This window comes from Pteropus medius, unplaced genomic scaffold, assembly GCF_902729225.1.
Source record: "Pteropus medius unplaced genomic scaffold, Ma_sr-lr_union100, whole genome shotgun sequence".
Taxonomy (NCBI): Eukaryota; Metazoa; Chordata; class Mammalia; order Chiroptera; family Pteropodidae; genus Pteropus; species Pteropus medius.
The window spans coordinates 19,716,152-19,729,680 of record NW_024349803.1 but is presented as its reverse complement, the minus strand read 5'-3'; the positions used below and the strand labels follow the sequence as shown (position 1 = coordinate 19,729,680).

Sequence of the window (13,529 nt, the reverse complement as noted above, 5' to 3'; positions counted from 1 at the left end):
TTGATCCCGGACTGGATCCTGTTCTGAAGGAAAAAAATACACTCTAAGGGACATTACTGGGTCAATTGAGAAAACTGGAATCCGGGTGGTAGATTAGAGAGAAAGAATTCCTGAGTCGACGTTAAATTTACTGATGCCGATCACTATATTGTGGTTACAAGAAATATTCCTTATCATTGGGAATACACACTGTAGTGTTTAGGGATAAAAAGCCATAATGTCTGGAATCTACACTCAAATGGCTCCAAAAATATTTGCATGTGGTATGTGCGTGTAGCACATGATCGAGCAAACGTTTAAAAGAGGTGAGTCTTGGTAAAGAGTATATGAGAGTTCTATGTGCTATTTTTACCCTTGCAGCTTTTCGATACGTTTGGAATTACATCCAAATAGGAAGTTTAGAAAAAGCTCCCCTGCAGGCCCTGAATCCTGTCAGTCGGTGTGGACTGCAGGCCCCCGAATCCTAAGTCAGTCATTGTGGACTGTGCCCACAGAAATTCCACGAACGCATGCGGCTATCTCTCAAATATGAGTTAGTTTGTTGCAACTAAATGTTTGAGTCCAAGCTAAGGATTTAGCTTGAAGGAGTGACAAAGAACTGAGGTGGGCATCTTTTAAAAGAATTCCTTCATCTTTTTCTCTTCTCACGATGTCTTTCTCAGAGCGGGCTCTCACTAGAGGCCTGCTGAGCTGAATGGGCCAAAGTTCCAGCTTCTAGGTGGCCGAGGGGGACCTCTGAATAGAAGATCTGAGGTCTGTGTCCCCCTGCTGATCTGCTGCAGGATGCTAGCCTCTTTATCTGTGGGGTAAAGGATTTAGACCTTGGCATCCCAAGAGCCACTGGTCCACAGATGTGTTCGGCTTACATGGAATTTTTAAAACTGTTTAATTAGTTGCTGACACTCAATGACCAGGATACTGCATATAAAAATTTGGCTCTGTTTTCTCTGACCACACTGGGCCCATATTTCCAGGAGGATTTATTGGGACTGAGGGCTCAGAACAGAGGATGGAAGAAGAATTGGGGGAAAGCCAGGTGTCTGCTGAGCGTGCCAGCGCCTGGAACTGAGAGCATTACCGTGAGCAGTCTTGGGGATCACAGCTGAGAGCAGTTATGACTTGTAGCCAGAAACTGGATCCTGGAGAGAAGAGAGAAAGAGAAAAAAAAAATCAAGGTGTAGCGGAAAGAGCACTGGGCAAGGAATCAAAGGTTGTGGTTTCTAGTTCCAGATCTACCACTTGCTAATTGTGTGATCTTGGGCAAATCGCTCCACTGTGTCCTCAGGGATGATAATACCAGCCTTGCCTATGTCAGAGTGATAGAAAGCATCACCTGCAATACCAGAGAGCAAAGCACTTAGCAACCAGGGAGCGCAACCCCAATGTGAGATGAAATTCAGAAGGTGTAATTGAGTCTTGGAATGCCGGGGCTTTTTGAGGGTTTGCGATCTTCTCATGTTTAATCCAATCTCCCCACCGAATGCCTCCTATATTTTCTTCTTGAAGTTGTAAAGTTTTATAATATTTTTCTATAGGAGTCTTACAACCCTATTTTAGGTTAATTCTTAGGTACTGGATTGATTTCGTTGTTTCATTGTGGTGAATGTTTTTTTCCTATCACATTTTGTGATTGATCGTTGGTATATATATATAGGAATGCTACTCCTTTCTATATGTCAACTTTGTATCCAGTAATCTTGCTGAACTGTTTTATTAATTCTAATAGTTTGTAGATCTTCCCAAATTTTCTATGCAAAAAAATCGTATTACTTACAAATTAGCATAGGCAGAGGAAACAGCCTGAGGAAGGTCCTGAGAGGGGAAAGTTCAAGAAACAAAGCAGGCAGAGGATGCTGGGCATAGTGAGAAATAAGGCTGATGAGGCGAGAGAGAGACAGCATCATCTCACAAGGTCTTGAATGCCATTTGCCTGATTTTAATGCAATGGAAAGCCATGGAAAAGTTTATGTTAAAACTGGAGGGAAGTCTCTATGGTAAGCCATTGGATTCTGCTCACGTCCTGCCTGACACTTTGGTTAAAATTCGGAGGAATAAACATAAAGCATGCTTCTCATGGATAATAAAAATATTGGGTAACTCTAAAATGTTTTATTGTGAACTTACAGAGCTTCAAGAATAAATCCTTAGACACAGGACCAGATGTTTGCTAAGACCTTTTCCAATCTGAGAAGCTGGTGGGGAATCTATGCTTTTAACCCCGGGTACTGTGGAACTGCAAGGAATGTTCTTTCTTACTGGAGGTGGGGAAACAGGATGAACCTGTACATTGAAAAACAATCTATTAGGGCAGATCCACGTTTACGCAAATAATTACCACATATGTGGTGGGTGCTGTAATAGAGAGGCATGTAAGGGGTACAGGAGGATGTGTAGGAATTGGAGGGGGTGGTGCAGAAGTTGTAAAACTTGGACTGAAGCAGGGGCAGAAGGAGGGCTTGCGGGTAGCTGTGGCTGGACACAGGGAAAAGGGACTGAACCAGAGCAGCATCAGTGGTGATGGAGATGTTTCTGAGGCTGAAGCAACATCTGGTGGGCCTGATCGGGGAGAAGGAAGGAGATAACTGAGAATGACTCCTGGGTGTCTAGCTTGGGATACACGTAACATGGTGAGACTCTATGACCTTACAGAAGGAATGGAAGATTCTGACACTTTTGAATTTTCCTAGCCATCTGACTCATAAGGAGCTCAAAGCTAGTTCCGTTCACAAAGGCTGGGACAGGCCTTGGGGCTGGCTACTCCAGGCAGTAGGAAGGATCAAGGCAACTTGTTATTATTTTTAGCTCCCAGCTATGTATTTTCCTACAGTAGTTAAGTTCACGCTTAGACAAAATCCGTGGGTTTTGGTGTGAAGTGATGCTAATTTCACTGGGACAGGAGACCCATTTTATTCATTTTTGTACAAGTGTTCCCTTATGGCCCTTCCTGATGCGCAGGTACTCCATCAGTATCTGTGGGATGAATGAACTCAGGCTTGCAATGACAGTCCTCCTACTTTGGAGTCTGGGTAAGTGTGAGAGAGGGGAAGTTGAGTTGGAGCCCAAGGCTTCCAGCTTATTAATTGATGTGTGAGCTAGGTCAGTCATCTCAGTTCTCTGTAATTGGCCCAAAGTTCTTTCCAGGGCTCCCAATTCATAGTTCTGTACCTTTTCCACTTATCGCTTTACTCTTCATCCCTTCATATTTGCATAGGTTGTTAACACATTATAATCATTATATTAATAGCATTCTGTACGTGCTTGGCACCTGATCTAGGCACTTTACGTATTTTAACATATTTGACCCACACAACAACCCTAATGAGGTAAGTACCCTTATTATCCATTTTACAGTTAGGACACCGAGGTACGGAGAGATTAAGTATCTTCCATAAACTCACATAACATTTAAGTATCAGTGTGCGGATATGCACACAGGGAGTCTGGGTCCAGAGTCTAAGTTTAACTACCACAATATACTACTTCTAGGTCACCCTAACAGTGACTATGACAGAGGCCGGTGACTGTATTATCTCATTTTTATAACTAAGACAACTGAAGCTTAACTTCCCTAAGGTTACACAGCTAGAAAGTAGCAGAGCCAGACCAAGGGCTTTCCACCAAGTCCAGTGTTCTGGTCACCAGCCTGCTCTAGAGGTTGAATATGTGGCCCTAGCCTTGCTGTCTCAGTTAAAGCTCCACTCTGCCCATCACTGGCTAGCTGACATTAGGTAAGTTAGTAACCTTCTGTTTGTTTCCTCATCTGTAAAATGACAATAGGAACATTAATACCAATCATAAAGAATTATGGTGACGATTAAATGAGTTATCAGGTGTCACATACTTACAGGAGAGCCTGGAACATAGTAAGCACACAATAGGTCTAAGCTATCACTTTTCATTCTGGATTAGTGCTATACAGCAGAAATATAATGTGAACAAAACGGTCGTTCTAGTAGCCACATTTTACAAAGCAAAAAGAAGCATGAAATTATTTTAAATGTATTTTATTTAACCAAATATATCCCAAACTGTAATCTATCTTGTAAACAATTATCCACTTATAATCAATATAAAATTACGAATATTCATTTTTGGTCTTAAGTCTCGAAAACCTGATGTGTAGTCTACACTAGGTGCACATCTTAACTTGAACCAGCCACGTCACTCGTAGCCGGTGGCAGAGCAGCTCTGGAAAGGCCGCCGCAACCACGCCCTCGTCCCCCGGCCGCTCCTTCCAGCGACCCGCGGGCCCGCGCCGTAGGCCCCGCCCCGCGCCTCTCCCAGGTGACGTCACAGAGCGCACGGGCCCGGCGCGGGGAGACCCGGCCCCGCTCCGTGGCCCCCGCCGCCCGCACCGCCCCCCGCTCCGGACACCCAAGTTCCGAGAGCGAGCTGATCGCCGCAGAGCGGCGGGGCGGCGGGGCTGCCGGCCCGCGTGCCTTCGCCGCCCCAGCCGGTTCCAGGGGGCGGGAGCCGGAGCCCCCGACGCGAACCTCGCCCCCAACCGCCCTCCGCTCGCGCCGCTACCTCGGCAAGGTCGAGGCGGCGGGGCCGGCGCCCACTGGCCGCCGCGGCGCTCAGCCCGCCCCGCCGCCGCGCTTATTGGCCGCAGCCGAGGCGCCCGCGGGATAGGCGGTGGCGGCGCCCCGCCCACGCGCCGGCCCTCAAGAGGGCGACGAGGAAGCGGCCCCCTCCCTGCGGCCCGCCCCTCGGCTGCTCTCGCTGGCTCCCGGCTCCTCCCGGCTCCTCCCGGCCCTCTCCAGGCTCCCTCCGGCTCCGGCGCGGCGGCGGCGGCGGCGGGTAGGTGCAGCGGCGGGCGGGCCTGATCGGGGGATGGCCTTCCCCTCCCCACCGTCCCGGGGGGCTGCCCGAGCCGGGCCCCGCGGCCGCCCGGGGACCCCGCAGGGCCCGCCCGAGGCGGGGAAGGGCGGTGGCCGGCGGCCCGCGGGACGCGGGGGAGGCCGGGCGGGGGGCCTGGGGGCGTGATCTTCCGAGTCTTCCAGGCGCGACCGGGGCCCCCGCGCGGCGTGGCGGGCCGAGGGGTCCGTTTTCGGGGGTCTGGAGCGGGAGGCCGAGAGGCGTGCCTCGGGACGGGGCTGAGTCCGGGGAGCGAGGGTCGGCTGAAGTCTGGGGCCCTGGGTGGGGCTCGGGGACGCATCAGAACGCAGAGGTCGTTCTCTGAGGCTTTTGGGGGTCAGCTGAGGTGGGGCCGAGGCCAGCCTTGGAGGGGGAGTCGGGTCAGGGGTTATGGGAGGGCCGAGGGGTGGTCTGGAGAACCGGGCCGGGGCTCGCTCTCTGCGTGCGTGGGCTCCGATTCTGTTTGGGGAGTAAGCATGAGTCCGGCTGTGGGACTGCGAAGGGGTCGCGGGTAAGGGTGGGGTTGGGGACGCGGACCAGGCGGGGCAGTTGGAAACGTCACCCAGAACCGAGATTGTGATTTAGCACGTGGACCAGGTCCTCCGCGGCGGTGCTGCCTGAGCTCTTTAGTGAGATTACCCCGCGGGAGAATGTGGAGGATTTTACTTCCATCCAGGAACGCGTAAGTTCCTGGGGAGGAAGCAGGGGTTACGTTAAATTTTAGGACCCAGATCCAAGGCGAATCGGGAATCCCATGCTCCTCGGGAAGAGTAGTGTTCCCTAGCTTTCTCCTGGAAACCCCCCTTTCTCCTTCTCCTCCTCCGGTCCAGTTACAGTGCGGGTCCCCAGGGCCTCTCGAATCCCTTTCGCGGCTGCACAGCACTGCAGCCTTTCTTGCTCTGTGTATGTGTGTCTCCCGCCCATTTCCCCGCTGCTGAGCTTTTTGGCAACTGCTTCTGCTCTTTCCCAGGGATGGTTGTGGCATTGCATCAGGGGATATTTGTGCTTGTGATTTGCTCACTCAGCCCAGGAAGAGGGAGAATAGTATGCAGCAGAGACGGGAGGGGGGTGCCGTCTGCTGGGCTGGGTCGGCAGAGCAAAGGGTGTGGCGAGGGAATACAGCTGCTCTAGGCCTATAGGGTAACACTGCCCAGTCATCAGCTGAAAGAGATTGAAAGAGCAGCGGCGGCAGCAGCTATTTTTATAAATCAGCCCTGAATCCAAGCTGAGTGCATGGATTTAGAGCGAACAGTTGTCATGCTCTCACTATTACAGGCCGGGTGTTTGGTAGACAACATTAGAGTTGCTAAGCAAGAGATGCCATCCGTACAGTGCAGCAGGTACTTCCCTCGCAACTTGTAAGCTTTGCTCTTCTTAGCTCTGTAGAGTGAGGCATCTCTCTTCAGAGGGTGTCTTTTGAGTGAATGTCATTACATGGTCCGTCCTCTTTCCTTTCAGATAAAATGTTTTAACAAAAAACTCCATTATGCTCTTTCAAATTTAGCTTAAAAATAATAAAGCTCGCCCTTTTGGAGCACTCGATATCTTCCAGGCACTAGTTGTCTGTATTTATTTACAGATGAGGAAATGGAGACTGACAAGAACAAGAGGTCACACAGTTAAGTGGCAGAACTGGCATCCACACCAAAGTCTCTCTGACCCTACACAGTAGTTCAGAAACTCGAAAGTTTTGCTTGGTACTGGAGTGATCAAGGGCTTGAGAATTTATTCATGCAAAGTAAACTCACTGGAGACTGATGAACTAAATACCAATTTTCGTTATGTTGAAAGTATCAAGTGCCATGTACACAACTGGAATGAATCATCCACGGGCCAGGACACCACCTTTGTTTCTGGGCAGCCTAATCAGCAATAAGAAGGTCGTTGATTATAGAGTTGATGCTAAGGGTACTGTCTGTTCTTAGGAGCTGTTGTAATCAAGTTACAGAAGCCTAGTGAGTGTCCCTTTTTTCCCTATTGTATCAATGTGTATACTAATGTTTGACAGTGCTGGGGTGCTTAACACACTTGCCTACTCTGTCTCATTTGTCATCTCTTCATAGATTTGTCATCCGGCATATATTTACCTGCGCTAAAATTCTCAAACTTACAAATAAATTTACATTAAATATTAAAAAGTCACTTTCCATTGGTTGCTGACAGTGAATGAAGCACCTGGAGTTTCTCGTCTAGGTGACTTATCTTTATTTTTATTTATTTATTTTTGAAGGTATGAGCACTTTAATTAATTACATAATATGACTTTCAGGGGAGAGTAGGACAGGTTCCTTAAGCTTGTTTAAGAGCGAGGAAGGACACTGGCTTGCAGGTTTTTATTTTGGTTATGCGATGGAGGTGGGCGTGAGTGTTCCTGTGTATGTGAATTGAACCTCCTACCACCAGCGGGATAGGCAGCTTCGCTTTTGTCAGGTGGTTCTTCCTGATCTCAGCATCTTGTTCTTTTTCCTGATCTTTCTAGATTCGGTGATCCGTCCTTTGGCTCCGTAAACTTTTGCTGTTGCCATGTCTTATTTTGGACACTGCTTTCTCCCTACTTCTTAATGTTAAGCGTGGGTAGTTGATGTGTAGGTTTTAGTTTTCCTTAGCGAGAAAATCTGAGAGGAACATTTTGACCCAATGGAAAGTCATCTTGGTGGTTCATATGATTTGGTCAGTTTGGAAAGGAAACCAAGTAAAAATCACTGAGTTCACTTTGTCCTAAATGGTACCTTTAGATCCAGGCTACTATGGACTTCTTGCTAGGAGTGTGTTGAGTACAATTAGGGTTAAGAAAGGAGATAAAGCAAACATATATATGAGGTGTCATACTCAGTACTGCGTAGAGCTCGCTAGGCTAATCAGCATAGACCTTGTGGCGAACTATTTTGTAAGTCATTAAAATTTTAAGCTTGAAAGTCAATCCACTTTTGTGATTCTTTATAGGATAAAAAGTAATCTTTTCACCATAAAACCTGTCTTAGTAGTTTGATATGTTTAAACATCTTTGAACATTTTAAATTTTTCCTCGTTCTATCTTTGCCAGGAAAATGCAGTTTTTAAAAAATCCTTTATTTTGAGATAATTTCAGATTTGCAGAAGTTACAAAGATAATACAGAATTTCTGTATACCCGTCATCCAGCTTTGCTTAATGTTAACATCCTATATAACCACGATACATGTATCAAAATTAAGAAATCAACATCAGTTTACTTTGAACTAAATTACTGACTTTCCTCTGATTTCCTAGTTTTTCCCCTCTGATAACCTTTTCCTGTTACAGGACCCAATCCGGGACACCACATTGTATTTAGATGTCATGTTTCCTTAGTTTGCTTCAATATGTGACAGTTTCTTGGTCTCCTTGCCTTTCCTTGACACCTTTGAAGAGTAGTTGTCAGTTATTTGTAGAATGTTCCTAAATTTGGATTTTCTCATGTTTTCTCATGACTGACCTGAGGTTATGCATTTTAAGAATACCATGGAGATGTTAGGTCCTCTTTGACACACCGCATCTCACGTCAGGGTACCTGACATGACTTATTACTGATGTTAACGTCGACTGGATTTAAGGCGGTGTCTGCCTGGTTTCCCTAAAGCGATTTTTTTTGTTGCCTTATTTTATTTGTTAAAAGCTAGAAATGAGTCACCACGTCAAGCTCAAGCTCCCGGGGAAGGGAATTAAGCTCCACTTCCTGAAGGGATGAGTATCAAAGAATTTTTGAGCATATGTTAAAATCACCCATAGTAATTAATACACATTTTGGGGGAGATTCTGTGAGGTTTTACAAAGATCTGATTTTTTTCCTTAAAGTGCCATTCGCTAACTTTAGCATGCGTCAGTGACACTTGTCTGCAGCAGCAGTTACTAGTGTGTTATTCCCGTGGCGATGCTCTAGGTCTCTCACTCCTTTTCATTTATTACTCGGAATCCTTCTGCCGGGAGGATTTGTACCTTTTCACCATCATTCAGTCATTTTTATCAGTATGGATCCCTGTAACTTTTTTTGACAGGGAGAAACGTGACTCTTGTTATTTATAATAGATTTACTTGACTGTTCAACTCCAGTATATGTAAAGCAGGATACTGTACTTTTAATTGCCACATAAATTTCCAAAGCATTTTGCAGTTATTAACTAATTTAAATTGTACTTCTGTAATGTGGGTATTTTTAGTGACTATTTTTCAGTTCAAGTGGAGAGGTGAGGTCATCTGCTGCTGGCCAAATCGGAAGTGACTGTGGCTTGAATTGACCCATTCCCACTCCCAGTGCTGTGTTTGATTTCCAAGCAAAGAGGTCTCTTCATATCAAGTATCTTGACAAACAACTCAACCTTTGTCCCTTCTTGGTGGAATTGCTCCTTTTAATAAAGGAGTTCCTGGGTTTTAGACTTAAAAAAAAAAAAAAACAAACAAAAAACTCTGGCAATGTTGCCAGCAAGAGTAATTCCTTTTCTGGACTTCTGCCTTCTTGTAGAATCATAGAATTGGAAGAGATCTTAGATCATCCAGTGCGCTTTTTCACACACTGTAAGTGATTTCTCCAGCCCTCTCTGCAAGTATTCCCTAAGACAGGGTCTTTACAGCTGGTGGCCGTCAATTCCAGGTTTGAGAATTTGTCATTTTAGAAAGACTTTCCTGATAATGCTCTCAAACCTGCCTCCCTGCAGTTTCTATTCACGGGTTCTAATTTTGCTGTCTACAATTATTCCCTTAGCTCGAATCTCCGCTTCACAGCTATTCAGTGACAGTTATTCTGTCCCTATTAAGTTTTTTCTTTTCCAGACTAAACAGTTCTTTTCTCCCAGTCACCTCTTATGAAATGTGCTTACCAGACCTTTTCCCGTGTTGGGCATCATCATGCAGACATGCTACGGTTTGTCAGAAACGGTCCGATTCAGACACGTATTAGGCCCTGGAATCGAAGTGCTTAAGGAATTCAGAATGATCCCTGCGCTTGGGGAGCTTGCCACTTAGTTTCTATCAGTGCTAATTTAGAAGAAATTAAGTTTTTTTTCTTTCTATATCCACTTTTCAGGGTTAGCTTATACCTGTCCCATAGTCAGCTCACCTCCAGATCTTTTCCCAAGTCTTTGTGATTAGCCTTCCAAATCTGTGTGGTGCACTTTTTTACATTTCTGTTTTCTTTCAGTCCATCGTTCCAAAGGGGACATTTGGAATCCTGATTCTGTTACCCTGCACCTTTTTTATCCTTACCACGTCTGTAGCTTTGATATGCTCTTTCTATGTTTTTATTGAATGGATTACGAAAATATTCAGCAAGAGAGTATCTAAATCAGATCTTAGCAGTATGCAATTAGAGACAAAACTTCATGCTTTGTTGATTTTCTCCTTCTGGCTTTTATGATTTAATACTTGAAAGAGATTTTGGTTCTGATTTTCTGCTGTAGTTTGTGTGCAAAATTATAATTAAAATATTTTACATCTTCATAACTATGAAGGCACAGCTGGTTCTTTCTAATGGTAGTTATTGATTATTGATTGAAGTTAGGTAATATGGTTCTTTATTATGACCAAACATAGGTTCTGACTTAACAAATGATTCACGCGTAAAATAGTTATGGCTTCTCTGTCATTTCCCTACCCCCCCACCCCCACATACATGTTGAGACTGCTGCGGAAGAACTTAAAGCTTTTAGAAAAGATATATTCTAAACAAGGAAAAATGAAAAAGTTTGGAGGAGATCGGGGATAGGTGGTAAGTGGGAATGGAGGATAAAGACTCTTATAAGAAATAGGTTGCTTCCTTTAGCGATTCCTCTCTGAGCTGTTTTTGTTAAACTATGAAATTCTCAAATAGATATTCATTTGGGTTAATCTGTTTTCTCTTTTAGGAATAGGAATACACTGGGAGGATTCAGGAGAGCTCTCAGTCATTTCTTATAGGTGGAACATATTTTCATTGAAATAATTAGTATTGGGGGGTAGGTGTTCCTTTGGGACAGGTAAAGCGATTTGATAGGTAAGTGATTTCCCAGTTTAGGAAGGACTTGGAAGGGGAGGGAGCAGGGAATAAGGCAGACTCACAGACTTATTTCCCTTAGTATCAGCTCAATGTCATGTTTAGAAAAGCTTTCTGACCGTTTTCTGCCCTGGTCTTGGTTAAGTAGTACTTGGGTGGCTTGTTTCCACTTTTTAGCTATTTATGAATAGTGACGCGGTGAACATTTGTGTACAGGTTTATGTGTAGACATGTTTTTATTTCTCTTGGGTTATACCTAGGAGTAGAATTACTGGGTTGTACGGTAACTCTGTGTTTAACCTTTTGAAGAACTTACAGACTGTTTTCTAAAGTGGCCACACCAGCTTATGGTCTCATCCACAGTATGTGAGGATTCTAGTTTTTTCACATTCTTGCAAATACCTGCTATTTGTGTTTGTTCGTTCTCTCTCTCTCTTTCCTTTTCTTTTGTCTTGTCTTTTCTTTTCTTTCTCTCTCTCTCTCTTCTTTTTATTCCATCCTAATGGGTATGAAGGTGATATCTCATTGTGATTTTGATTTCCCTGGTGACCAGTGTGCTTATTGGTCATTTGTCTATTTTTAGAGAAATGTTTATTCAGATACTTTGCCCCCGTTTAATTAGATTTTTATTGTTGGATTATAAGAGTTTTTTTAATATATTCTAGTACATATTCCTTATCAGATATATGTTTTGCAGATACTTTTTCCATTCTTTGGGTTGTCTTGTATTTCTACTTTCTTGGTAGTAAGTATCCTTTGAAGCACAGATGTTTCAAATTTTGATGAAGTCCAGTTTATTTGTTTTTTCCTTGATTGCTTGTGCTTTAGGTGTTGAATCTAAGAACCTGCCTACTCCAAGATCACAAAAGATTTCTACCTACTTTTTAAAAAATTTTATAGTTTTAGCTGTTACATTTAGGTTTTTGATCCATTTTGAGTTAATTTTTACATATGATATGAAGTGGAGATCCAGATTCTTTTTATTTTTTTTTGCACGTGGACATTTAGTTGTTCTCATGCCATTTGTTGAAAAGATATTTCTTTTTTCCTTGAATTGTTTTGGCACTCATGTCGAAAATCTGTTGACCTTCGATGTACGGGTTTATTTCTGGACTCTCGATTTCATCCCAGTGACTTACATGTCAGTCCTTCCACCAATACCACACTGTCTTGATTACTGTGGCTTTGTAGTATGTTTTGAAATCGGGAAGTGTGAGTACTCTAACTGTGTTCTTCTTTTCACAATTGTTTTGGCAATTCTGGATGCCATGTGTTTCCATATGAATTTTAGGATCAGCTTGTCAATTTCTGCAGAAAAGGCAGTTGGAATTTTGATAAGGACTGCATCGAATGTGTAGGCCAGTGTGGGGCGTATTGCCATCTTAACAATGCTGTCTTCCAATCCATGAACATGAAACATCTTTCCATTTATTTATGTCTTTGAATTTCTTTTCACAATGTTTGGTAGTTTTCAATGTCCAAGTCTTGCACTTCTTTGGTTACATTTATTTCTAAGCATTTTTTTGGGGGTGCTATTTTAAATGGAATTGTTTTCTTAATTTCCTTTTTAGATCGTTGATTGCTAGTGCATAGAAATACAACTGATTTTTGTATACCTTTCATTACCAGACATGAAGGAATGCTTTTAAAAAGCATCCTATTCAGAAAAGAGGAAGAGTAGAGAATTCACACTTCCTTTTTAATCAGATCATATTAAGATGATTTCTCAAAGAATGGATTCTCAGTGTAACAGGCTGGCCATTCCAAAGGTGGTGGTGAATAATACGTGTAAATTCTGGGGTCTCTGGACATTTCTTTGTCCTAAAAAATTCAGTGCCATCAGCAGTCAGGGTAACTGCTGGGTAGGCCAAAGCAAGAAGTTTTGAAAGTAGCCACAGGCTGCATGGTTAGGTGGTTGCACCTTCTTTAGTCCATTTTTCGGCTCTAGTGTAGATACAGTAGAGGGGTGTGAGGTGTACCTGTGTTAGTCAGCCTGTCCTGTTAAGCTCTGAGATATGATCTGATCACGCCCATACGTGACTTTGCCTGCTCATAGGTCAACTTTTTAGCATTGCTTGAAGTTCATATTTCCCAAACTTTGTATAGTTGCATTGCACTAGTGAGTTTGATTTCATAATAGTCATTTCTAGGTCCCTCATTCTTTTTTTTTTTAAGAAACTTTTATGAAAAATTTATAATGCATCACAGAACGTAAAATTAGTATAAACGAAATTGAACCCCTAAGTCCCCAACACGTCTCTTTCATAATTAGCAATCCATGGCCAATTTTGATTCATCTTTATCCCCACCTACTCCTTTGCCCTTCTTTACTGGGTTATTTTGAAGCAAATCCTAGACATGAGCTCATCTGTAAATATTTTAGGATGCATCTTAAAAGGTAGTGCTTATCTTTTAAATATAATCACAGTATCAGTAGAGAACCTCAACATTTGACAGAAATACCCAATTAATATTCAGATTTTCCTTACTGTCTCATAAATGGTTCTTTCTTTCTTTATTTTTTTTGCAGCTGGTTAGTTCAGACAGGATTGAAACAAGGTCTACGTTTGATCGATATGCCTCTTAAGTTCCCTTTAAGAAGATCTCTTTTTTTTTCCCCCTTGTAGTTTATCTGTTGAAAAACACTGGGTCATTTGTCCTGTAGAATTTTCCGTATGCTGGATTTTGCT

The 13,529-nt window shown here is 43.6% G+C and overlaps 1 protein-coding gene across 1 annotated transcript; it reads left to right on the top strand.

The window, feature by feature from the left end:
- The first annotated feature begins 3,318 nt into the window (after positions 1-3,318).
- Positions 3,319-6,737, top strand: LOC120581931 (translation initiation factor IF-2-like). The gene is made up of 3 exons (XM_039836810.1): positions 3,319-3,323; positions 4,157-4,800; positions 6,437-6,737. The coding sequence occupies exons 1-3, from the start codon at positions 3,319-3,321 to the stop codon at positions 6,478-6,480; spliced, it is 693 nt and encodes a 230-aa protein (XP_039692744.1). The 3' UTR covers positions 6,481-6,737.
- The last annotated feature ends 6,792 nt before the right edge of the window (positions 6,738-13,529 follow it).